Here is a 26,339-nt window from a genome sequence, read left to right as displayed (position 1 = left end):
TACATTTTTTAAAATAAAAACCTCATACCAACACTCAACCCACGGTCACCACACTGTGAATTATGTGATGGCTAAGCCCACGCTAGCTATTAAAGCATCACTACTTTCCTATTATTTGGTTCTCCTGTTCATAGAACACTCAGTGCTGCTGTCTCACAACACGTCTACACAAAACCACACAACAAAAACTGCAAGGCCTATAGAGAAATGGGTTTAGGTGTGCAATACTTAAATCTTTGTGACACATAAAAAGGTAGCAGTTTCAAATATGTCAATGGTTAAGAAATAAAGCAGTCTACCTTGACCTGCAATTTGCAGGCAGAAACCCACTGGACAGCCCACCCAGCTCCCACGCGTACTACCCGGCGTGAAGAGGAAGAGAACAAAAGATAAGACAAAGTGAGAGAAAACATAGAGAAAAAGAAGAAAGATTAGGCTGGGCGTGGTGGCTCACGCCTGTAATCCCAGCACTTTGGGAGGCCAAGGCGGGTGGATCACCTGAGGTTGGGAGTTCAAGACCAGCCTGACCAACATGGAGAAACACCGTCTCTACTAAAAATACAAAATTACCGGGGTGGTGGCTCATGCCTGTAATCCCAGCACTTTGGGAGGCTCAGGCGGGCAGATCACGAGGTCAGGAGTTTGAGACTGGCCAACATAGTGAAACCCCATCTCTACTAAAAATACAAAAAATTGGCAGGGCGTGGTGGCGGGCACCTGTAATCCAAACTACTTGGGAGGCTGAGGTAGGAGAATAGCTTGAACCCAGGAGGCGGAGGTTGCAGTGAGCTGAGATCGAGCCACTGTACTCCAGCCCAGGCAACAGTGCAAGACTCCATCTCGGAAAAAAAAAAAAAAAAAAGCTTTAAAATTTTATCACTAGTGTAGTTTTGTGTATCTAACACCACAGTAGACTGTGGTGGTAGACCAACATCACAAGGGATCCCGGGTGCTGCTCTGTTTTTTTGTGTGTTTTGTTTTTTGAGTTTCACTCGTTGCCCAGGCTGGAGTGCAATGGTGTGATCTTGGCTCACTGAAACCTCTGCCTCCCAGGATCAAGCAAATCTCCTGCCTAAGCCTCCCGAGTAGCTGGGATTACAGGTACCCACCACCGTGTCCAGCTAATTTTTTTGCATTTTTAGTAGAGATGGGGTTTCACCATATTGCCCTGGTTGGTCTCAACCTCCCGACCTCGGGTGATCCACCTGCCTCGGCTTCCCAAAGTGTCAGGATTACAGGTGTGAGCCACCTTGCCTGGTCTATGTAATTTTTTTTTTCTTTAAGACAGAGTCTTGCTCTGTCACCTGGGCTGGAGTGCAGTGTCGTGATCTCGGCTCACCACAACCTCTGCCTCCCAGGTTCAAGTGATTCTCCTGCCTCAGCCTCCTGAGTAGCTGGGATTACAGGCATGCACCACCGCACCCAGCTAATTTTGTATTTTTAGAAGAGACGGGGTTTCTCCATGTTGGTCAGGCTGGTCTTGAACTCCTGACCTCAGGTGATCCACCCGCCTCGGCCCCCCAAAGTTACAGGCATGAGCCACTGCATCTGGCCCCCATTTCTAAATCAATCTTACATTTCTAAAATTTTGTCATTTAAAAATGTTATAGGCTGGGCGCAGTGGCTCACACCTGTAATCCCAACACTTTGGGAGGCCAAGGTGGGTGGATCGCTTAAGGCCAGGAGTTCGAGACCAGACCGGCTAACATGGTGAAAGCCCATCTCTACTAAAAATACAAAAATTAGCCAGGTTTGGCGGCACACACCTGTACTCCCAGATACTAGGGAGGCTGAGACAGGAGAATTGCTCGAACCCGGGAAGTAGAGGTTGCAGTGAGCCGAGGTCTCGTCACTGGACTCCAGCCCGGGCGAGTGAGACTCCGTCTCAAAAAAAAAAAAAAAAAAAATTAGAGAGGTAAAATACAAATGAGGTTGAAAGAGAATAAAGAGCGGAGTGTGAGGCAGAGCCAGGATGGCCAATGGAAGGGCTGCAGCTTGCAAGCATGAGATGAGGTGTGCAGTTCTCTGGAATCAGATGGTACACCACACAGGGATGTGTGCCTTGTGTGTTCCTATGCAGCTCAGTTCAACTGGGTGTGCTTTTGTGTTCACCTAGTGCTTCCCACAGGCAAAATTACACATAAATTCATGTTATGCTCAGAGCATGCTAGCAGGACTGCCCCTCCGCCAAGGGCGCTGACTTGACCCTCTCCTCAACCACAACCCTAGACCTCAGGCCTGCTTCTGTCCCTCTTGATTTCTACTGTCTGCTAAGCTCTAGCACTGCTCCCTCCAAAGTGATCCTTTTTTAAAGGGAAAGGATATGGGTCAGTATATCAAGCTAGGAAAGTGGATATAGGTGGTTTATTTTCAGTCGCCAAGCAGGTCACCTGGAAAGGGCTCGTAGTCTAGGCAAACTGTGTCAGCCACTATCTACCAAGAATGAACAAGCCCTGCCACTTCCACTTCCCAACTATCAGAGTAAAATTCTTTTAGACTTTGTGATCAGAAAGAAATGATAAGTCCAATATGCAAGACTTTTCCACCACCATTTGTCCAAACACTTTTTTTTGTACCAATCTTTATTTATTCACACATTTGATAAAAATGTCACAGTTAGGAGTGAAATCATTACAATGACATGAGTAACTGTACAGACAGACCCCAAGTGCAGAATCAAATTGCCCTAAGTCAGAACATGGAGCAACTGCAACTCCTTCGCACTTGTGCATGTGTGTGCACTCGCAGACACACACACACACATTCTCTCTCTCTCTTATGCACACATCCATCCACATCCCAACAATTGCAGGTGCTAAGTTTGGACTTAACCCAGGGACTCTTCCCTGACTTCCATCAGGTCCTGGGAAGAAGAGAGAAGTAATAAATGAAAAGCAGCTGGGACTGCTCGATGCATCTCTCTTCTCTTCCAACAATGACACAGAGAAGGCAAGACATACACTGGGGCAGCTACTTCCTTGGCACAAAAATGAACAGGCAACAAGAAGGTCAAGGAAGTGTTTAAGTTAGTCTCAGGTTTAAACCACTTTTCAACACCACAAAACAGTAGCAAGCAGGGAAAAAAAAAGAAGAAGAAAAAAAAAAAAACTCTGGCCCTCAAGACTCCAGAAAAAAGGGAAGGAGGAGGATTTAAAACTTGATCCCTATTATTCTAACAAATTGCAGCATGACCATAAGCAAAACCAGCTCGGTCAAACTGACAGCATCGGACTGTGACCTTATCTGAACAGTGTAGTTCACTTCTATTTTGGCTCTGAAGAGAGGAAGAAAAACTTTTTAGAGGAACATAATGGTAACATAAACCAAATCTCCACTGTATTAGTATTTGAGGCAAGATTACATTTATGCATTCACACAGCTTGTCTGTAGATCTGAGAGCTCCAAGAGAGTGGCCCAGCCCCCATTCCTCTGCCTTTAGCCTTCTGAAAAGAACAAGTCAAACCTGAAATATGAAAAATAATACCTGAATCAAAATGGTGTTTTCTATACAATGGGACTAGGGTAGAATCCTGCTCAATTCCTCAACTCCTGTTTGACATAAAAGTTAAAAAATTTTTAAACTAAATTTAAATGTGATGTTTTGAGCATCAAAAAGCTACTATCTAAAAGGATGTCTCCCAGTGTTCTTGGTAAATGGGGAAGGTTAGGAAGGGGGCAACGATCCAATGAATATAGAAGAACTGGCCAATTCACAGGAAACTTGCTTTGGATAAGGTGAATCAATGGGTGATATTGTGCAGGCAGGGAGGGAAATTTCTTCGTACAAATTCATGTCCCTGGCCAGGCATGGCACAGGAGTTCAAGATCAGCCTGGGAAAAAGAGTGAAACTCCATCTCTACTTAAAAAAAAAAAAAAAAATAATAATAATAATAATAATAATAACTTCATGTCCCTAGAGATAAAAGCAAGGTGCGGACAAGGCACTTAACACAGCCAAGTATTGTTCACATCCATTCACATCATGATTGTTACCAAGAGCACTCCCAGTAGCCCCTCATTTGAGAGACTCAACCGGCCAACTATACTTTCCAGGTGGACCTGGAGAACTGAAGGAAATCCAAAGCGCTGCACAATCGATGGTGGGATTTGGAATGTCAGCAGAGGAAACTACTCAGAGAAGCAAATGGAGGTCATCCCCTTCTGGCCTGAGGTGAGAGGTTTGTTCTAGATTAGCTCAGTGAGATATCGAATTTCAAAATAGCTGGCCTGAGAATATGACAACACTCCCACAAATGTAGCCTTCTTCTGTTTTGATAAGAGCAATAAGGGCTCTGAATGAAATGGGACATCAGTTATTGAATTATCTTGCACTGGAAGTTATAGCAGATGCCTTCTAATACATGTGGCATGTCCCCCTTCTGTAGCAGAGTGATAAAGGACTGAGACAGGGCTAGAAGCACCTGTCCCTTCTTATCCCAAAGCCTGTCAAGCATACTCAATCCGAGCAGGGCCACAGCTGCCCTCGTTCTTTCGCTCAGAGGACTGGCTGGTGGCCTTGGCTTCACTAGTCATTTCCAGAGGCTTAGCTGAGATGTAGTCCTTTACTTTAATCTCCATATTCTTGGCTTTCAGAGTGGCCATGTGCAGCTTCTCCAGGAAATCTGGCATGCCTGTCAAGAGACGAGAATCAGGTTAAGCTGACATACAAACCAACAGTAGGCTCAAAATTAGAAGACCCTATTTCTTTGATGGTAGTTCTTCCTTATAAAGATCACAACCTGACTGATAGCCTGTGAATAACAGCTGCCTCCCAGAATGTGTTCCCAAAGCATGGGTTGTGAAAACTCTGTCTCAGAAAAAAAAAAAGAAGAACCAGAAGAGACATTTTATTTCCCTATTAGGAAATAGAGAAAAACAAAATGCTCAACCCAGGTTCCAGGCCCTGTATACTTGCCCTTACTTACCACTGGAAACCATCCAACTAACACAGTAGCGAGGAAACACCGTTTGGGGATTGTCACTGTATGTCAGTAAGTAGTCAAAGCCATTCTGGAAAAGAAAAACAGCAAAAATGAAGATCCCTGAATCACCCAGCACAACCTCCACATCCAGTACCATAGAGTAACTATGATCTGATTCTGGAGCAGGGAGTGTCATTTCTTTTTTCACCCTGTGCAGAAAAGAGTTAACACTGAAGGCCTGAGAGACTACTATCCATAGAAAGGTCTCCTTGCAATGTTGACCCTTGGCCAACTTGGCTCCCAGTCAAGTTAGCTGATATGGGTGGCTCCCTGTGCATAGACTATGCAAACAACGTGGTTTATGCTGAACACAGGCTTTGCTTTGCGGGGTTTGGAATTCTGGTATGTGCTAAGCAGACGGTACTAAGTGACCAGCTCCCAATAAAAATGTGGGGTGTTAGGCCAGGCATGGTGGCTCATGCCTACAATCCCAGCCAGCACTTTGGGAGGCCGAGGCAGGCAGATCACCTGAGGTCAAGAGTTCAAGACAAGCCTGGCCAACATGGTGAAACCCCGTCTCTACCAAAAATACAAAAATTAGCCGGCCATGGTGGCACACACCTGTAGTCCCAGCTACTCGGGAGGCTGAGGCACAAGAATTGCTTGAACCCGGGAGGCAGAGGTTGCAGTGAGCCAAGATCGAGCCACTGCATTCCAGCCTGGGCAACAGAGCAAGACTCCGTCTCAAAAAAAAAAAAAAATTGGGTGTTGGCTGGGCGTGGTGGCTCATGCCTTATAATCCCAGCACTTTGGGAGCCCAAGGCAAGCAGATTACTTGAGGACCGGAGTGCGAGACCAGCCTGGCCAACATGGTGAAATCCCATCTCTACTAAAAGTTAAAAAATTAGCTGGGCGTGGTGGTACACGCCTGTAATCCCAGTTACTTGGGAGTCTGAGGCAGGAGAATCATTTGAACCGGGAGGCGAAGGTTGCAGTGAGCACAGATTGAGCCACTGTACTCCAGCCTGGGTGACAGAGCAAGACCTTTTTTTTTTTTTTTTTTTTTTTGAGGCGGAGTTTCGTTCTTGTTGCCCAGGCTGGAGTGCAATGGCGCAATCTCAGCTCACCACAACCTCTGCCTCCTGAGTTCAAGCGATTGTCCTGCCTCAGCCTCCCGAGTAGCTCAGATTACAGGCATGCGCCACCATGCCCAGCTAATTTTGTATTTTTAGTAGAAATGGGGCTTCTCCATCTTGGTCAGGATGGTCTCGAACTCCCGACCTCAAGTGATCCACCCACCTTGGCCTCCCAAAGTGCTGGGATTACAAGCGTGAGCCACTGCGCCCAGCCAAGACTCGTCTTTAAAAAACACTTTGGGCCAGGTATGGTGGCTCACAACTGTAATCCCAGCAATTTGGGAGGCTGAGGCAGGTGGATCACCTGAGGTTGGGAGTTCCGAGACCACCCTGGCCAACGTGGCAAAACCCTGTCTCTACTAAAAATACAAAGAAAAAACTAGCTGGGTGTGGTGGCACACACCTGTAATCCCAGCTACTCAGGAGGCTGAGGCAGGAGAACTGCTTGAACCCAGGAGGCGGAGGTTGCAGTGAGCCAAGATCACACCACTGCACTCCAGCCTGGGCAACAAGAGCGAAACTCATCTCAGGAAAACAAAACAAAAACAAAAACAAAAAATACAAAAAAAACAGTTTGGGTGTTTTTTTTTTTCTTTTGAGACAAGGTCTCACTCTGTTGCACAGTCTGGAGTGCAGTGATGCAATCTCGGCTCAGCACAGCCTCCATCTCCTGGGCTCAAGCAATCATCCCACCTCAACCTCCTGTGTAGCAGGGACTACAGGCATGCACTACCACCACAGCTAATTTTTTATTTTTTTGTAGAGACTGGGTCTTCCCTGTGTTGCCCAGGCTGATCTCAAATTCCTTGGCTAAAGAGATCCTCCTGCCTCAGCCTCCCAAAGTGCTGGGATTACAGGCATGAGCCACCACGCTCAGCCAGAGTGTTAAATTTCTAATGGCCTTCCTAAACAGAAACATTGCACACATATTGCTGCATTTCATTGCTGGGGAAGGAAGCTTCACATGGACTCCTCCAGACTCCTGTGCCTTTTTCTCTTATGATCCAGCTGCATATCTTTACTCTGACACTGTCATAAACCTTAGCTGAGGGCTGGGCACGGTGGCTCATGCCTGTAATCCCAGCACTCAGAACGGCCGAGGCGGGTGGATCACTTGAGGTCAGGAGTTCGAGACCAGCCTGGCCAACGTGGTGAAGCCCTGTCTCTAATAAAAATACAAAAATGAGCTGGGCGTGGTGGTGCACATCTGTAATCCCAGCTACTTGGGAGGCTGAAGCAGGAGAACTGCTTGAACCTGGCAGGCAGAGGTTGCAAGTGAGCCGAGATCGTACCACTGCACTCCAGCCTGCGCAACAGAACGAGACTCCGTCTCCAAAAAAAAAAAAAAAAAAATCAGTATTTTGTACATGGTATGCACATCCTGAAGACAAAAAGACCACAAAATTTTATTCTTCGTATTATTGGTGATCTTATTGTATTGTTATTCTGAGGCTGTGTATTTCAACAAATTAGTAGTTAGTTGTGTTAGGGTTCCTGGGAATTGAGTTCTACAGTACAGGGAATGAAAAGATAGAAGATAGAAATAAAAACTCCATAGTCTTGAATTTGAATTAAAAGTATTAGTATATACTTAGGATTTATTTTATCTTAAAAATAAACATACCAATAAAATGTATTACTTGGTTCTATCTTCTGAAAAGGCCTACAAACAATAAACGACCCAATAGCTATGAATATTCTTAGCAGCCAAATTGTGGTATTTAAATGCCATTTTCCACTGAAAGGAACCAGGACTCCCTAAAGAAATGTTAATTTCCAGGTGTAAAACTAAAAATATACAAGATGAACCTACAACATCTTGTAACACCAGAAAGCAAGATAGCTTCTGGGGTCATGTCAAAGGGGCTTGAGCCAACACGGCTCCCAATGACCAAAACTGGGATCAATTTGAGCATCAATAAAGATAATATATTTAAAAACTAAGTACATTTAAGTCTGTCTTTTTTTTTTTTTTTTGAGACTAGTCTCACTCTGTTGCCCACACTGGGTGGCTCACTGTAACCTCTGCCTCCCAGGTTCAAGCCATTCTCTCCTGCCTCAGCCTCCCAAGTGGCTGGGATTACAGACACGTGCCACAACGCCTGGATAATTTCTGTACTTTATAGAGACAGGGTTTCACCATGTTGGCCAGGCTGGTCTCAAAATCCTGACCTCAAGTAATCTACATGCCTCGGCCTCCCAAAGTGCTGGGATTACAGGCATGAGCCACTGCGCCTGGCTTTTTTATTTTTTTTTTGAGAAGGGTCTCAAACTGTTGCCCAGACTGGCATGCAGTGGCACAAACACGGCTTAATGCAGCCTTGACCTCCTGGACTCAAGTGATTCTCTCAACCTCAGCTTCCCAAGCAGCTGGGACTACAGGCACATGTCACCATGCCTGGCTAATTTTTATTTTTTGTAGAGACCGGGTCTCTCCATGTTGCCCGGCCCAGAGCTGTTTTACAAATTCCTTATTTGGGCTGGGCACGGTGGCTCACGCCTCTAATCCCAGCATTTTGGGAGGCTCAGGTGGAAGGATTGCTTGAGTCCAGGAGTTCAAGACCAGCCTGCGCAGCATGGTGAGACCCCATCTCTACAAAAAATACAAAAAATTAGCCGGACATGGTGGCACACGCCTATAATCCCAGCTACTCAGGAGGCTGAGGCAGGAGGATCACCTGAGCCCAAGAAGTCAAGGCTACAGTTAAGTTCTGATTGCACCACTGCACACTAGCCTGGGTAAGTGGGAGACCCTGTTTCCAAAAAAAACCCAAAATCCTTATTTGAGATAAATACTGAAATATATAATAGAAGAACTGTGTTCTCCTACAGTAAAGCTAGAATTTGCTTCAGAATAATCAGGGGAGTGAAAAAGGAAATGGGAAAGGGTATAGATAAAACAATTTTGGCCGGGCGCAGTGGCTCACGCTTGTAATCCCAGCACTTTGGGAGGCCGAGGCGGGCGGATCACGAGGTCAGGAGATCGAGACCACGGTGAAACCCCGTCTCTACTAAAAATACAAAAAAATTAGCCGGGCGTAGTGGCGGGCGCCTGTAGTCCCAGCTACTCGGAGAGGCTGAGGCAGGAGAATGGCGTGAACCTGGGAGGCGGAGCTTGCAGTGAGCCGAGATCGCGCCACTGCACTCCAGTCTGGGCTACAGAGCGAGATTCCGTCTCAAAAAAAAAACAATTTTGGCCATGAGTTGATAACTGGAGCTGGGGACAGATACATAGGGTCCATTATACTCTTCTACTTCTGTATCTTTTGTATGTATTTCAAATTTTCCACGATAAAAATCCCCTACCTTGGCTCAAAGATCTAATTCCCATTTGGCAAATCCAAACTTAGCTACATCATTTTCGAGTACCCTGTGTACACAGTCAATGCAATTTATCACTTCTCCCTAACCTCTACTTTCCTTTCTAAGCATGTGAGTCTCTCAGTGCATACCTGGCTCATTCCTATCTTTGTCTTTGCTTGAATCATGTCTTCTAACCCCAGTGCCCTTCCTGCTTTCCTCTCTCTATCCAGTGTACTTTTTTTTTGTTTTTTTCACAAGGACCAACTCAAGTCCTTGAGGTGGTATAAATAAAACAACTTGATGAGAATAAGAAAACCACACTAAAGAACACTGTCCACATAGCCCTAAATCAAACACAAGCAACAGGGAGAAACAAAGCCATTATAAGGTGAAGTGGAACTAAAACCAGCAGCCACTAGCATCAATATCTATACTCTCAATGGAGATTTAGCTTAAAAACATCAAAAATAAACACAAAACACCTCATTAGGCTGAAATAAATACTCTTTTCAAAGAAAGGTCACAGAATTTTAAAGAAGGCAGACAGCATGAGTCCAACCTTCCCATTTCTCTGGCAAGGAAGCAGAAATCCAGAAAAGTTTCCAGCCAGTGCTCTGCCCACTGTGGTAAAATGCTGACAGAAGGTACTCACTCTAGTTCCTGAAGAATGCTACTGATACAGGCTAATGCATCAGTGGCCATGATTCTTTTAACTGTCTCTCAGATAAGAGGGAACCAATGGATTGCCACTACTTTGTCCTTGGGGATCTTCCAGGTACATCACCTACATCAGGAGTTCCCAAAAAATGGTTCCCCCACCAGTAGCATCAGACTCCCCTGAGAACTGTTCCTGGGCCACACCCCCTCCTCCCTAGTTCAGGTAAGACATCCCTTGAGAAAATTCCACAACCATGACATATTATCTCTTGGATGAGGTAAAACTCACCTCATCAAATGACTTGTGGGGACGGATAACCATTTGGGATTCATATGATCTGACCCTGACGAATTCTGGAGACTCTGGCACACTCGGATGCTCCACAGCACTGGTAAGGAGGAAAGGAGAAGCAAACTCTTAGTAATGTCTATATATAAAACAACAGGAGAGCTAAGTTAAGGGGAAGGCCTAAAAAGCTGGCTCTGATATTTTTAAATACACAAAACAAAGGAGTCACTAAGATGAATAAATACAAACTAAGTTCTAAAAATGAAGTGAAGGCCAGACGTGGTGGCTCATGCCTGTAATCCCAACACTGGGAAGCCAAGACAGGAAGATCACTTGAGGCCAGGAGTCCAGGACCAGCCTGGACCACACTGTGAAACCCTGCGTCTACAATAAACAAATGAATTAATTAAAAATGAAGTGAGTTCCTTTGGTAATTTACGGCTCACTAGGCTGTGGGTCAAAAACAACAGCACTTCTTTTAATTACCAACATTAAAGAACCCAAAAAAACAGTTTAACTAAAAGCTTGTATCTCTCCATTCTTCCTAGACAGTCAGAGTCCCTCATCTTCTAGCTGGATGGAAGGGGCACTGGCTGCAGGGAAGCCTGTGGGAGACTCATAGGGCACTAAGAATATGCAAACTCAGGTACGTAGGAATGAAGGCCACAGCTAAAGGAACTCGACAACAGCCACAGGCAGCCATACATACCGCGACACCAACACCATCATGTTGTTTTCCTGATCCACACTATACCGGCGAACATAGACATAATCCCGTGAGTACATTGGATACTAAAGAAATGGAGGGGCAGGATTAGTGTTCTGCATCACACAAACCTGGACAGAAATAAAATCAGAAGTAAAAATACTCACAGGAAAATGGGTTACCCAGTGAAGAACCTCGGAACCACTAACCACGTCCCTCTCAATCACCTCCAGCTTGATCACCAGGGCATCCCATTTTTTTCTATACTCTGTGTCCAGCTGCAGAAAGAGAAAAGACCATGAATACCCCAGAAGACCCAAAACAAAAATGCAGAAAGCTTTCCAGATGCTTTGTTCTCTGATCCAAGAACCTTATTACAAGGAGAGTGTAATCTGTTGCCAGAGTGTGAGAGACATGACTGTGTTTACTACAGAGATTCTTTCAAAATCACCTTATACAGGCTAATGTCATTTCACTGAATGTGAATCTTCAGAAGACAAACCAAGGAAAAATGTAACAAAATATTTTAATAGACACATCTGGGGAAAAATAATATATAGTGATATGAATGTGTAAGGGTAAGACAATTCTAAAAAGATTTAAACAACAAAAAGTCCAAAAGTGTTAAGTAGACACCTCACACAAAAAAAATTCAAGTAGCATATTTTTTAAAATTTCTGGCATCACTAGTAACTGAAGATTTTCAAGTTAAGACAGATATACCATATACATAAAACCAACAAAAATTCACTACAAATTAACAAGATCCAGTACCTCAGGGAAAGTGCACTTGCATGTTAGAGTGAGTGTTATAACCAACGAAGTAGTTATCGGAAGTCGGCAAAACAAATGAAAAATCCAGAAAGAAAAAATTTTTCTTCTAGAACTCTGGGCGATCCCACCTCCCTGTTTCATTTTTTAAAACATCTTCCCCTACAAGGAGGAAAGCAGTCTTTGAACAGATACTCTTCATCTTTATGAAATAAACGTTGAGCCAACACAGTGACTCACACCTGTAATCCAGGCACTTTGGGAGGCCAAGGCAGGAGGATCACTTGAGCCCAGGGAGTTCAAGACCAGCCTAGGAGACATGGGGAGACCCTGTCTCTAAGAAAAAAAAAATTTAATTAGCCAAGTGTGGTGGCGCATGCCTGTAGGCCTGGAAGCTAAGGTGGGAGGATCACTTGAGTCCAGGAAACAAAGGCTGCAGCAAGACATGATTACACCACTGCACTCCAGGGTGGGTGACACAGCAGGACCCTGTCTCAGGGAGAGGAAAGAAAAAAAAAAAAGCCTCCACTATGGAAATGTTCTCGATTTGAGGTTAAAGAGATGTGACAACTAAATATAATCCTATCTGTACTGAAGTGGAAAATGCTATAAAAGACATTGAGTCAACTGATAAAACTGATAAATACAAACAGAAGACTACATGAAAGTGTTGCATCAGTGTTAAATTTACTAATTTCAATAATGGTATCATGATTAGTTAAGAAATATGGCATATGGCTAGTTTTAGGAAATACACACTGGAAGAATTTAGGAACAAAGGGCTATGATGTATGTAACTTACTCTCAAGTTGTTTGGGGAAAAAAACAATAAAGCCTCATAAAATACATTAAAAGTATTCATACCCATTCCTCTATCTATATTACCAACAGTCCTGTGGGAGGGTAAAACTGATCTCATCCCCATGGGACAGATAAAGAAATTCTAAGTCAAATGTTTACCTAAATGCTATACAATGTGGATGACAGGTAGATAGATGGATGTACTTAAGCCAATGTCACCTGAGTCAGATAAATGATTCATGTAGACAGTAGCAAATGATATGCTAGGAGGCTCCAAATCTGGAGAGAAAAATTAACTCACCTGAACATTGAAGAACTGCCGAGGTGTCACATCTGTGTAGGTTCCAAAAACTAGAATGAAAAGAAAGAATAAGGGATGCTGGCCATACTCCAGTCACTCGCCTTGTTTCTTTCACCTAGCAGCGTCTCAGTTCTAAAGTACTAAGAGATCTTAAAGGCAGGTTCAGAAACTAGAAGTCTTAGTGGGGCAACAAAGAAAGACAAAGAGGATGTAAGCAAAGACAACACTGAGACATTTGTCATCTGGGAGAAGAAAAACAATAAACAAAAAACTACAGCAAATTTTCAGAGAAACAACCAGAACAGTTTAGAGAAGTATGAAGAACAGAAATCCCATGCACCTGGGCAACTATGGAACCCAAAAGATAGCCACACTGGGCTCACCTCGGTACTGGTAAAGGTGGGTGCCTGTAATTGGGCGCCGCCACAGCTTAAAGTGTTTCTTATCCATCACCATTTCCCAAGGTTGCTCTTTGCCCTCTGAATCTTCATTCCCTTCTGTTTGGGCTTTTGGTTCTGGAGGGTGGTGCTGGACTCCAGAGCTCTGAAACATATTTGACATTTCTTCCAACCGCTTCATCTCATTAATAGATCTGTAAAGGGGAAAAAGAGCCGTGGTGAGGTGGTTAGTCAGCCCTGTGAAATGAAGTGTCCACACAAAGGTCTGTGCAAGAAGGTTATACAGTAAACTACAGTATGTAGTATATAAACAGGACACAGTATAGTGAATAAAAACTGAGTTCCTGAGTTTGAATCTTAGTCCAATGCTCACTAACTAGAATATTATTTAACCAGTTCCTATTTCTAAATCTATAAAATGGAAATAATAATAGTACCTACCTCGAGATTGGCTATAAAGATTACAAAGTGTCAAGTGCTGCAGGGCGTGGTGGCTCACGACTGTAATCTCAACACTCTGGGAGGCAGAGGAGGGTGGATCACGAGGTCAGGAGCTCGAAACTAGCCTGACCAACATGGTGAAACCCCATCTCTACTAAAAATACAAAAATTAGCTGGGCATGGTGGCGCGCACCTGTAATCCCAGCTACTCAGGAGGCTGAGGCAGGAGAATGGCTTGAACCTGGGAGGCAGAGGTTGCAGTGAGCTGAGATCATGCCACTGCACTCTAGCCTGGGCGACAGAGTGAGACTCTGTCTCAAAAAAAAAAAAAAAAGAAAAAAACTGTCAAGTGCTTAATATCTATGGCCAGGCACAGAGGCTCACTCCTGTAGTCCCAGCACTTTGGGAGGCCAAGGCAGGAGGACTCCTTGAGGCCAGGTTCAAGACTAACCCGCGAAACACAATGAGACCCTATCTCTAAGAAAAAATTTAAAAAATTAGCCAGGCATAGTGGCACATGCCTGTACTCCAAGCTATAGGCTGAGATGGGAAGATCACTTGAGCCCAGGAGTTGGAGGCTGTAGTGAGCTACAATTCTGCCACTGTATTCCAGCCTGGACGATACAGTAAGACTCTATCTCTTTTTGTTTGTTTGTTTTTTTGAAACAGAGTCTCATTCTGTCACCCAGGCTGGAAGAGAGTGCCATGATCTGGGCTCACTGCAACTTCCGCCTCCCAGGTTCAAGTGTTTCTCCTGCCTCAGCCTCCCCAGTAGCTGGGACTACAGGCACGCACTATCACGCCCGGCTGATTTTTTGTATTTTTAGTAGAGACAGGGTTTCACCGTGTTACCCAGGACGGTCTCATCTCCTGACCTCATGATCTGCCCGCCTCGGCCTCCCAAAGTGATGGGACTACAGGCGTGAACCACCGCGCCCAGCTACACTGTCTCTTAAAAAATAAAATAGGCTAGGCACGGTGGCTCACGCCTGTAATCCCAACACTTTGGGAGGCTGGGGCAGGCGATCACCTGGGGTCGGGAGTTTGAGACTAGCCTAACCAACGTGGAGAAACCCTGTCTCTACTAAAAACACAAAATTAGCTGGGCATGGTGGCACATACCTGTAATCCCAGCTACTCGGGAGACTGAAGCAGGAGACTTGCTTGAACACAGGAGGCGGAGGTTGCAGTGAGCCAAGATCGTGTCATTGCACTATAGCCTGGGCAACAACAGCGAAATTCCGTCTCAAAATAAAATAAAATAAAATAAAAGCCAAGCACAATGGCTCACACCTGTAATCCCAGACTTTGGGAGGCCGAGGTGGGCGGATCACCTGAGGTCAGGAGTTTGAGACCAGCCTGGGAAACATGGTGAAACTCCATCTCTACTAAAAATACAAAAATTAGCTGGGCATGGTGGTGGGTGCCTGTAATCCCAGCTACTCGGGAGGCTGAAGCAGAAGAATCACTTGAACCCAGGAAGCTGAGGGTGCAGTGAGCCAAGATCACACCATTGCACTCCAGCCTGGGCGACAGAGTGAGACTCCATCTCTAAAATAAATAAAAAATAAAATAAAGTGTTTGTTATCTGGCACATAAATAGCCCTCAAATGTTAATTATGAAGGTTTATGGTTTTAAAATGTCAATTGATATCTTTTGTCCGTTTTTTATTGGGTTGTCTTATTATAAGTATATATATTTTTCCCCTTTGTTTTTAAATTGATATTCACATACCATAAGATTCATTCTTTTACAGTGTACAATTCTGTACTTGTTAGTATATTCACAAGGTTGTGCAACCATCACCCCTATCTAATTCCAGAACATTTTTCACCCCCAAAAGAAACCTCTATCTATCATTAGTCACTTCTCATTCCTGCCTCCCCCCAGTCCTAGGCAGCCACTAATCTACTTTCTGTCTCTATGGAGTTGCCAATTCTGGACGTTTCAAATAAATGGAATCATATGATATGTAGCTTTTGTGTCTAGCTTCTTTCACTTAGCATACTTTCAAGTTCAACCATGCTGTACTTTATTCCTTTTTATAGCTGAATAATATTCCACTGTATGGATAGATCCCATTTTGTTTATCCATTCATCAAATAAAATTTGTTTCCACTTTCTGGCTACTGTAATACTGCTGGCCAGACGTAGTGACTCGTGCCTATAATCCTAGCACTTCGGGAGGCCAAGGTGGGTGGATCACTCTGAGGTCAAGAGTTCGAGACCCAGCCTGGGCAACATGGCAAAACCCCGTCTCTACTAAAAATACAAAAATTAGCCAGGTGTGATGGCAGGAGCCTGGAATCCCAGCCACTTGGGAGGCTGAGGCAGGAGAATCGCTTGAACCCAGGAGGCAGAGGTTGCAGTGAGCCAAGATTGCACCACTTCCCTCCAGCCTGGGCGAAAAGACAAAACTGTCTCAAAAAAAAAAAAAAGAATACTGCTGTGGACATTTGTGTACAAATCTTCATATAGACATGTTTTCAATTCTCTTGGGTAGATTCCTAGGAGCAGATTTGCTGGGTCATGGTAATTATGCTTAACTTTTTAAGCAACTGCCAAAATGTTTTCCAAACAATTGCACTATTTTATATTCACATCAGCAATGTCTGAGGATTCCAACTGCTCCACATCCTTGGTTCCAATTGCCCCACTTGTTATTGCCCATCTTTTTTATTCCAGCCAACTTAGTGAGTGTGAAATGGTATCCCATTGCATCTTGACTGGTATTTCCCTAACCTTTTCATGTGCTTATACTATTCTTGATAGTATCCTTTGATGCATAAAAGTTTTTAATTTTGATGTTTAATTTTTCTTTGCTTGTTTTTGGTGTTATAGCTAAGAAACCATTGCCTAATCCAAGGTCATAAGAACTTATGCTTATATTTTCTTCTAAGAGTTTTATAATTTTAGCTTACACTAGGTCTTTACCCCATTTTGAGTTAATGTTTGTGTATGATAATGAGGTAGGAGTCTAAACTCATTCTTTTGCATCTGCTTCTCCAGGTGACCCAGTGTCATTTGTCGAAAAGACTATCCCTTCTCCAGTGAACTATCCTGGCATCCTTGTTGAAAACTGACCAAAAATGTGAAAGTTTATTTCTAGACTCTCAATTTTATTCTAACAATCTAGATGTCTATCCTTATGCCAGTACCACAGTGTCATTACTGTAGCTTTGTAATAATTTTTGAAATTGGGAACAGTGAGTCCTCCAAACTTTGTTCTCTTTTTTCAAGACTGTTTTGGCTATTCTGAGTTCCTTTCATTTCCATACGACTATCAGAAGTGGCAGATCACTTTAAGTGGTATTGCCATCTTAGCAATATTGTGTTCTAATCTAATCCATGAACACGGGATGTCTTTCCATTTATTTATATCTTTTCAAATTTCTTCCAATGATGTTTTGTTGTTTTTAGTGTTACAGTTTTAGTTGTACACTTGTTAAATTTATTCCTATGTATTTATTCCTTTTGATGCTACTGTAAATGAAACTGTTAGTTTTATTTTCAGATTGTTCATTGTTAGTGTACATAAACATGACTTCCGTGTATTGATCTTGTATCCTGCAAACTTGATGAACTCATTTATTAGCTCTAATAGCTTTCTGTAGATTCCTTACTATTTTCTATATATAAGATCATGTCAGATGCAAATAGAAATAGTTTTATTTCTTCCTTTCCAACGTAAATTACTTTCATTTCCTTATGTTGCCTAATTTCATTGGTTATGACCTCCAGTACAATGTTGAACAGAAGTGGTGAGAGCAGAATCCTCATCTTGTTCCTGATCTTAGGAGAAAAGCACTAAGTCTTTTGCCATTAACTACACTGTTAGCTATGTTTTTTGTAGATGCCTTTTATCGGCTGCAAGAAATCTCCTTCTATTCCCAGTCTGCTGAGTGTTTTCTTTTTAAATCACAAAAGGAGGCTGGAATTTGTCAAATACTTTTTGTGTTTATTCAGATGATCACGTAGTTTTTGTCCTTTTTTCTATTAATATGGTGTAATAAATTGATTTTTGTATGAAGAACCAACCTTGCGTTCCTTAGATAAATCCTACTTTTCATGGCATATAATCCATTTCATATATTGCTGAGTTCAGTTTGTTAGTATTTTGTTCAGGACTGCGAAAGTTGTGTGGTTTTTTTCTGTTTGTTCTGAGCCCAGGCTAGAGTGCAGTGGCATAATCACAGCTCACTACAGCCTTAACTCCCCGAGCTCAGGTGATTCTCCCACTTCAGCTTCCCAAGTAGCTGGGACTACAGACAAGCACCACCACATGCAGCTAATTTGTTTTCTGTATTTTTAGTAGAGATGGGGTTGCACCATGTTGCCTAGGCTGGTGTTGAACTCCTGGGCTCAAGTGATCCACTAGCCTGGGCCTCCCAAAGTGCTGGGATTACAGGTGGGACTCGCCGGCTGCAAAAAGTTTTAAAACATGAAAAACACCACCACATATTGTACTATGTATCACTATTGTATCATTCAGGGGTATATACATATGTATAAAAACATAAGGAATTATATACAACAAATTGGGATAATGGTGACATCTTGGAGAAAAATAAGAATACAACTGGAAAAACGTACAGAGGAAGCCTAAGTATACTTGTAATATCTTATTTCTTAAAATAGCTGTACTTGCAACACTCATGTTACTATTTAAACCTTTTTTATATATCTGAAACATTTTATAATAATAATTTTTTAAAACTTGGCTTGTATTTTTCCCATAACCTCTTTTTTTTTTGAGACAAAGTCTCACTATGTCACCAAAACTGGCCTCAAATTCCTGGGCTTAAGAGATCCTTTCACTTCAGCCTCCCAAGTAGCTGGCACAACAGGCGTGTGCTACCATACCCAGCTTCTCCGTGCCCCCCCCACCTCACCCCACCCCCTGCAACCTTTAACGAAAGGTTACAGATAAGAAACAAAAATTGCTGGCTGGCTGTCTTATACATTCTATTGCAATTCAAGACTGAAGAAGACCCAAATTACTGCTACCCTGTCTGAAATGCCTTTTCACCCTTCCAGCTTCAAAAAACCACAAGGGTAACTGCTAGGCAGAGTTAACCATATACACCGATTTTTATTCCTTTACACAGGCATATTACACTATAATTAATCTATCTTTATATCTGCTTTCCTTACTAAACTATAAATTCCTTAGTAGCCCAGAATCAGTCTTTTTCATATTTGTAGTTCCAGCTCCTAGCATGTCCTGGTAAACATTACATGTCCTGGTAAACATTACATATATTACATGAATACATTTAGTAAATCAAAAAATAATAAAATGAAAATAGGCCTCAGTAATCCAAATTTTTATTAAAAGATTGCATTAAGGCCTGGGGCAGTGGTTCACGCCTATAATCCTCAGCATTTTGGGAGGCTAAGGTGAGCAGATCACTTGATCCCAGGACTTCAAGACCAGCCTGGGCAACATGCAAAACTCCACCTCTACAAAAAAAAAAAAAAAAAAAAAATACAACAATTAGCTGGGTGTAGTGGCATGCAACCGTAGTCCCAGCTACTGAGGAGGCTGAGGTGGGAGAATCACCTGAGCCCAGGAGGTTGGGGCTGTAGTGAGCCAAAATCACGCCACGGCACTCCAGCCTGGCAACAGAGTAAGACTCTTAAAAAAAAAAAAAAAAAAAAAAATTGGCCAGGTGCATTGGCTCACACCTGTAATCCCAGCACTACAAAAAAAATTAGCCAGGCATGGTGGCCTGCACCTGTAATCCTAGCTACTCAGCAGGCTGAGGCACGAGAATCTGTTGAACCCAGGAGGTGGAGGTTGCAGTGAGTTGAGATTGTGCCACTGCACTCCAGCCTGGGTGAGAGTGAAATTGTCTCAAAAATATATATATATTGCATTAATATATTGCTGCAAAAGCCAAAAATTCACAGTGGCAATCCAAGATTAAAAGTTTAGAGCAATTCAAAATAATGGCAAGTCTAAAGATTTGTGTTCTAGTCCTGGCTCTACAACCAGCTGTGTGATCTTATTTTATTTTACCTTTAAAGTCATTTTACCTTTAAAGTGAGGACGTTATTTCTTGAAGTCCTATTGGTTCTAAAATTGAATTTGCTGAATTTTAAGCTTTGGACTTAGATGAAAATATTTATATAGGGGAACATTTGTCATTTTGACTGCCTGAAATCCCTTTCTATTTGGAGAGAACCCAAATAGGTGAATGCAGCCCCCCTCCCGCCCACTAGCAGTTGAAGCACAGCTCCTAATTTAAGTGAGGTTAGAGACTTCTAGAAGGGGCTTTGAATCTTGAAGATAACACAAAGGCACAGGATCTTGAGGGAGCTGAGAGTCCAGGAGTACAACCAATCTGGGGGAAAGAATGCCAGCAACACTGCCCTAAGTAGATTATTCCTGTTGCAGGTCTTGATCAACCTGTACTCTGGCCTTGTCGATACTGAGTGACCTAACACCCTTTTGATTAATTCCTTTTTGGCTTAAATTAACCAAGACCAGTTTCTTTGTTACAACCAAGATCCCTGACCAGCTGCAAAACCATAGAGAAACAGAGAAGGAACCTTAGGGTAGGCATTTGGATGTTGCAGAAGAGAAAGCAAAAGCAAAACCATAGCTAGATTTGCTGAGAACAATCAGGCACCATAGGGCATCGATTACAGCATTTTTGAGGACTATAAAGCATCCTTCAACAATAACTAAGCACAACTCTTGAGTGTCATTCTTTTAAAAAAAATTTTTTTTTTCATTGCCCAAGCTGGCCTCGAATTCCTGGGCTCAAGTGATCCTCCAGCCTCCCAAGTACAGGCACGTGCCACAACACCTGGCCCGAATATCATTCTTGCCACATAATAAAGGGGATCATATTTCCACTGGTGGAATGCTAAAACATCAGAGGCTCATTAAAGAATTACATAGTTAATAAAGTTTTAAGAAAATTATTAACTATAGGCAACATTTTTTCATGACCTTCTAAGAATCAAGGTGGTCCAGAGCATCTGACCCACTGCTTAATCAAGCTCTCCTATATAATTAAAGGTTACTAGGTGGCTTTGACTAAAATTATGAAAAGGGACGGAAATGTCTTGTGGAGACACAGTATGAATGCTAGAGCAAGACTGCTTCACGAAAATGTAAATGATCAAGTTATTTTGTCCCAACGTTTAGGAATCCCTGAAGGGTCTGAACTTCTAAATGTTAACATGACAAGACCCAATTAACATACAGGAGCACAAAGTCACTCACTATCATGTATGTGGAGAAAAGGAAAACCTCTCCTGATACATCTCTTTAGCCTGCTGTGCCAAATCTTGTTTGGATGGGATGGGTGGCTAAACCTTCACATCTTAAGAGGCTTAAGAGAGGACAGAAGGACAAAAGAGATTATTCCCAAAATAGTAAAATCAGCAGATTAGAAAAAGGATCAGGAAAAGAGAGACCATGGCTTCCTTTCTCCAAAACGAAAATCATTTCAATATCTGAAAAAGGCTGGACTGAAAGCTATAGAAACTGAAGGCAAACAAACCATGAAAACAAAGTAAGTGAAACAACATTTGGTTCATCTAGGGGTCCTGCCCTCAGCATGGAGCTTGGTGTAAGGCTCCAAAATTACTTAAATGAAACCATCCCTACAATTAGGAATTTCAGTCAGACAACAGCCTCACTTCACATAATCCTCCTCCTCTTCAAATTCCAAGTTATTGTCAAAGGCAGGGTCTACTGATACGGGACACACCTAGAAATAAAAGACATAGCAGTCAGGCGCAGTGGCTTATGCCTGTAATCTCAGCACTCTGGGATCAGGAATTGGAAATCAGCCTGACCAACATGGTGAAACCTTCTCTTCTAAAAATAAACACACAAAATTAGCTGGGCATGGTGGGGCACGCCTGTAGTCCCAGCTACTTGAGAGGCTGAGGCAGCAGAACTGCTTGAAACCAGGAGGTGGATGCTTCAGTGAGCTGAGATCATGCCGCTGCACTCCAGCCTAGGCAACAGAGCAAGACTCCATACCCGCCCCCTCGCCCCGCAAAAAAAAAGACATAGGGCTAGGCGCCTGGCTCTCAGCACTTTGGAAGGCCAAGGTGTGAGGATTGCTTGAGGTCAGGAGTTCGAGACCAGCCTGGCCAACATGGTGAAACCCCGTCTCCACTAAAAATACAAAAAGTAAACAGGCGTGGTGGCACCCCCGCTGTAGACCCAGCTACTGGCAAGGCTGAGGCACGAGAATAGGTGGAACCAGGGAGGCGGAGGCTGCGGTGAGGCGAGATCACACCACTGCACTCCAGCCTGGGCAACAGAGTGAGATTATGTCTTAAGAAAAAAAAGAAAGAGTCTGGGCACTGTGTCTCATGCCTGTAATCCCAACTTTTTGGGAGGCCGAGGCAGGTGGATCACGAGGTCAAGAGCTGGAGACCAGCCTGTCCAACATGGTGAAACCCCATCTCTACGAAAGATACAAAAAATTAGCCGGGTGTGGTGGCAAGCACCTGTAATCCAGCTACTCAGGAGGCTGAGGCAGGAGAATCGCTTGAACCTGGGAGGCAGAGGTTGCAGTGAGCCGAGATCATGCCAATGCACTCCAGCCTGGGTGACATGGCGAGACTCTGTCCCGGAAGGGGGCAGGAGGGGAGGGGAGGGGAGGACAGGACAGGACATCAATTAGCTCACTGCAGTTCTGGGGCAACTAGTTAATGGTAAAATAATGAAGACAATCTCAAAAAATTGAGGTCTAATTTTATGTAGCTCTGAAGATCTAACAAGGGGTTTAAGGGTTTACCAGTAAGATAGCCTGAAGTGACAATGGCCCCCCCCCAAAAAAAAAAAAAGTTCCTTTAAGGCAAAAGGACTTTATGCGGATCATTTATCTAGTCAATAACACACTGAAGTTTAACATATCCCGAATGCCCTGAAAGACAGAGAAGAGAAAATGGCCAATTTTCTTTATGCAACTTTAATGGCACTTATTTACTCAAATTTCTGGAGCAATGAACTGTAACTTTTAAAAAACTATGAGGAGGTTAATGGAACATTTTCCCCTAGCCTTTCATTTCTTAACATCCTTCCTCTCTTTGTTCCTGTAACTTTTCTTTTTTAACTGTTCCAAAGCAATGAAAAACATGACTACTGTATTTTTCCATTAGATTCACCCTGGAATCACAGAATGCCAGCTAGCACCAAAAACAGCAATCCCAAGATTTTTTTGTTGTTTAATTTAAGACAACTGGGTACTAGAGCAAGTATTAAAAGATCTGATTTCTAAATCTGGCCACAGCAGCCAGTCAAAATCACTTCTCAAATTTTCTTGCTGTTGCTTGATTAATAAGACGCTATTTGGTAAGATGTTCTTAAGCACAAAAGACGAGAAGATAAGTTATGCTTTGTCATTCTGAAAAGGACTCAAATAACATAAGGAAAACATGCCACTTTAAGGCACACATTCAAAAAGACACCCTGCACATTCCACCTGCTTAACCAAAACAGCAATGTTAGAATTAGTTTGTGCCAGGACAAGTTGGTACAGAATCAGCACAGATGAGCCAAAGGCTGTGATTTAGGAGCCATGTGACAATCATGCTCTTTTTCCATTAACAATGAAAGAAATGCACTTGAGACACACTCCAACTGTGCTCCATTATGGAAGCTACCCAAAAATCCTCTCACTAGAACAATATCCAAGATGTTCTAATCTAGCTATGACAACCTCAGCAGTGCCTACTTTCAAGCAAATAGAATACTTAAACACAAAGCAAATAAGTTAATCTGTACCCAGAATATTTTAATAAAATATAAACATGACAAGCTATCAAAACAAAGACCTAAGGAACCACTGTGCAACCAAGACGTAGTTGTTGAATAGCATATTTGCCTTCCTATCACATTAAAAAATATTTTAAAAAGAAAAAATCCTCAAGATGAACAACATGATCAAATTTTAATTACATGAAAAACCAAATTCAAGAATGAACCAAACAATGAAATGTTAAATGAGGGCCTTTACTATAACAACCCTAAGGAGGGTCAAAGTGCAGCTTGAAAGTGTTCTGGAGTTCATCTGAACTCCTGAAATTCCAAAGCTGGTTAACTCAGAGCAGTCCCTCTTGAGGAGCTGGATTAGAACCAAGAGTATTTCAATTGCCTCCGGGTTTCAGGGACAGTCTGACCAGAGGCTCAGTCATGAACTGGTCTGATCTCTCTGCCATGGTAAATACTGACTAACTCAAATGCTTACTATGTTCATTTCCTATCTTTTTTCCCCACTAACTCCCCACTAACTCTGTTTAGCACTGCTAAACACAGGCTCCAGGATCTATTAATGTCATCCATAAAAATGCATAAAATAAGCCAAAGAGTGTCATCTACTATGTAAGCCCCAACACTATTTAACTCCCACCCCCAAACTCTCCTTTCCTCTCTTTTGTACCCAGTAGCCCTTTTTCTGGTCTTTCTCCTCTTTCCCCAACAATTCCAACTGGAGATTTTCCTCTCAAACTTAACTGTGGAACAAGGATATTTCATCATCAAAACTGAAAATTCAAAGTTAATGATAATTTTTCAACTTAAAAGTGGAACACGGGTATTTCATCATCAAAAATGAAAATTAAAAGTTAATGATAATTTTTCAACTTAAAAGTTTTCTTCCTATTCTTTTATTTCCCACGCCGAAGAGACTTTGATTATAACCAATGGCCAAGTAGCAAAAGAATACTAATAGGAACTAGGCAAAATACCTATCACGCTTTGATAGCTTAAATTTTTTTGTGAATAAGGTTGTTTGTGGTTATGATTTTAAGTTGCATTTATAAAAGTTATCTTTCCTGCTAGGAAAAGTATTCCCAGTTCTTAAGATAGACTTACATTTACCCACAATTCATAGTGTGGCACAAATAGCTGCCTGGCATCTGGGTGTTACACCTCCCACACAGGCCATGGTATAAACTTTATTGGGGTATTTCCATTTTTAACCTAACAAAAAATGTGGAATAACAGGTTGTTTCCCTGTGGAGGAAATATCAAGAATAAACAAGCTGGTGTGGAATCTGCGGAGGGAGGGGATTGTCTCCGGTTCCCGAAATCACAGCAAAGTACTTTCTGTGCAGGGAGGGCACAGTTTAAGAATATCTGTTGCAAAGAAAATACAAACACAAGGTAAACCAAAAACCAAAGCAAAATTTTCCCATGACATTACCTGGAAACTACAGTCTCAGAACTACAGATTAACAAACGTAATCAGTGGTACTGGGTTCTTCAGTTTTGATGACCACAGCATGACTTCAGAGTCTAATGGGACACTATTCTCAAAGTTCTAGTTAACGTCGCAAAAATCTGACCTAATTCTTACAGGTTCAAATGTCTGGGCTGCTGGTTTGTGTAACCTGGACAAAATCCCTTCCAGGCTCTCAATTCCGCCACGAGTCACGATGACAGAGGGCTCTCCCGGCTTTTCTCACAGGCCTGAGTCCCATCTGGATTGAAGTCATTTTGCAAATAGCAGCCCACCACCCTCAGGCCAAATTTAAAATTTGTTTTGAATTTGCACCTTTCTGGTTGTGTTAAAGATTACAGATTACGTGAACAAGGGCCTCCATGCCTTCGATATCTAATTGATTTCTACAGTGTTGTTTCTTTACTGTCTTGCTCGCCCCACTCAGTCTCCCTCCTACACACCAGCCTACACACTTTCAGTTCTATTTTATAACCCGACAAATGCAAATTGACACATAGAGGCAAATAACAACGCGGTTTGCTGAAGCAGGTTCAATCGACTGCATCGCCAAAGACCACCGGGTAAACAAGGGCCACCGACCACACGGCAGGCCCCAAGGTTCACAAGTCCCCCCACCCCGCGGCCCAGAAAGAGCTCGCCGCAGCGCCCACCTCTGCAACTCCTCCTCCTGGATCCTCTCCTCGTCCCAAACGAAGACGCCGGCGAACGCCGCCATCAAGGCAGAGGCATGGCCAGGACGGCCGTGCAGCCGGCGCCAAAGGCGGCCGAGGAGGACGCGGCGTGAGCTCTCGGAGTAGAGGCGGCCGTAGAGCTGCGCGATCTGCTGCGCGCGCCGCACGCGCAGGCCCGTGACGAAGCGGCACTGATTGGCCAGAAGCGCCAGCAGGCCCCCGCCCCGCGTCCCCGCCAGCCAGGCGGCCAGCAGCCTCCGCGGGAACATGCCGCCTCCCGCAGGGCCCGCCGCGAGCCTCCGGGGCCCAAGGAACCAGTCCGAGGCGGCGCAGGCGGTGGTCCGCAGCGTCCCCCTAACTGGCCGGCCACGAACCCGTCTCACGGTCCTGCGGCCAGGAGCCGCCGCTCATCTCTCTCTGCAGCCACCGCTGAGGAAGAGTCCCCTCTGAGGGGAGAGTGGGTCATGGCAGCAGACGCCGGGATGGCTCCGCGACCGCTACACCAGGCACTCCTGGGCCCGGGCAGCAGACCAGTCAGCCCTCTGCCTCCTGGGCGACCTCCGGCGGGCGGCCGGGGCCGGGATGCAGGGCACGCGGACAGAAACGAGACAGACAGCTCAGGCCGGCCAGCACGCAGGCTCCCGCGCCTTCCGCTACTGCCGCACGCGCCGCCCGCGCCGCCCGCGCGCACCCTACCCTTTCTCCGCCACCTAGGCCCTGAT

The 26,339-nt window shown here is 43.7% G+C and overlaps 1 protein-coding gene across 1 annotated transcript; it reads right to left on the bottom strand.

Annotated features, from left to right (window-relative positions):
- Positions 1 to 2,547: 2,547 nt before the first annotated feature.
- STARD7 (StAR related lipid transfer domain containing 7) lies at positions 2,548 to 26,279 on the bottom strand. Its single transcript, XM_032177632.2, has 8 exons — positions 25,597 to 26,279; positions 13,271 to 13,479; positions 12,888 to 12,937; positions 11,182 to 11,292; positions 11,018 to 11,100; positions 10,309 to 10,408; positions 4,927 to 5,011; positions 2,548 to 4,632 (listed from the first exon to the last, which is right to left on the bottom strand). Exons 1-8 carry the CDS (start codon positions 25,884 to 25,886, stop codon positions 4,448 to 4,450), a joined length of 1,113 nt encoding a protein of 370 aa, XP_032033523.1. The 5' UTR covers positions 25,887 to 26,279; the 3' UTR covers positions 2,548 to 4,447.
- Between the last annotated feature and the right edge of the window lie 60 nt (positions 26,280 to 26,339).

This window comes from Hylobates moloch, unplaced genomic scaffold (assembly GCF_009828535.3).
Source record: "Hylobates moloch isolate HMO894 unplaced genomic scaffold, HMol_V3 SCAFFOLD_15, whole genome shotgun sequence".
Classification (NCBI taxonomy): Eukaryota; Metazoa; Chordata; class Mammalia; order Primates; family Hylobatidae; genus Hylobates; species Hylobates moloch.
The sequence above is the reverse complement of the archived record's forward strand: the minus strand, read 5'-3'. Positions and strand labels throughout refer to the sequence as shown.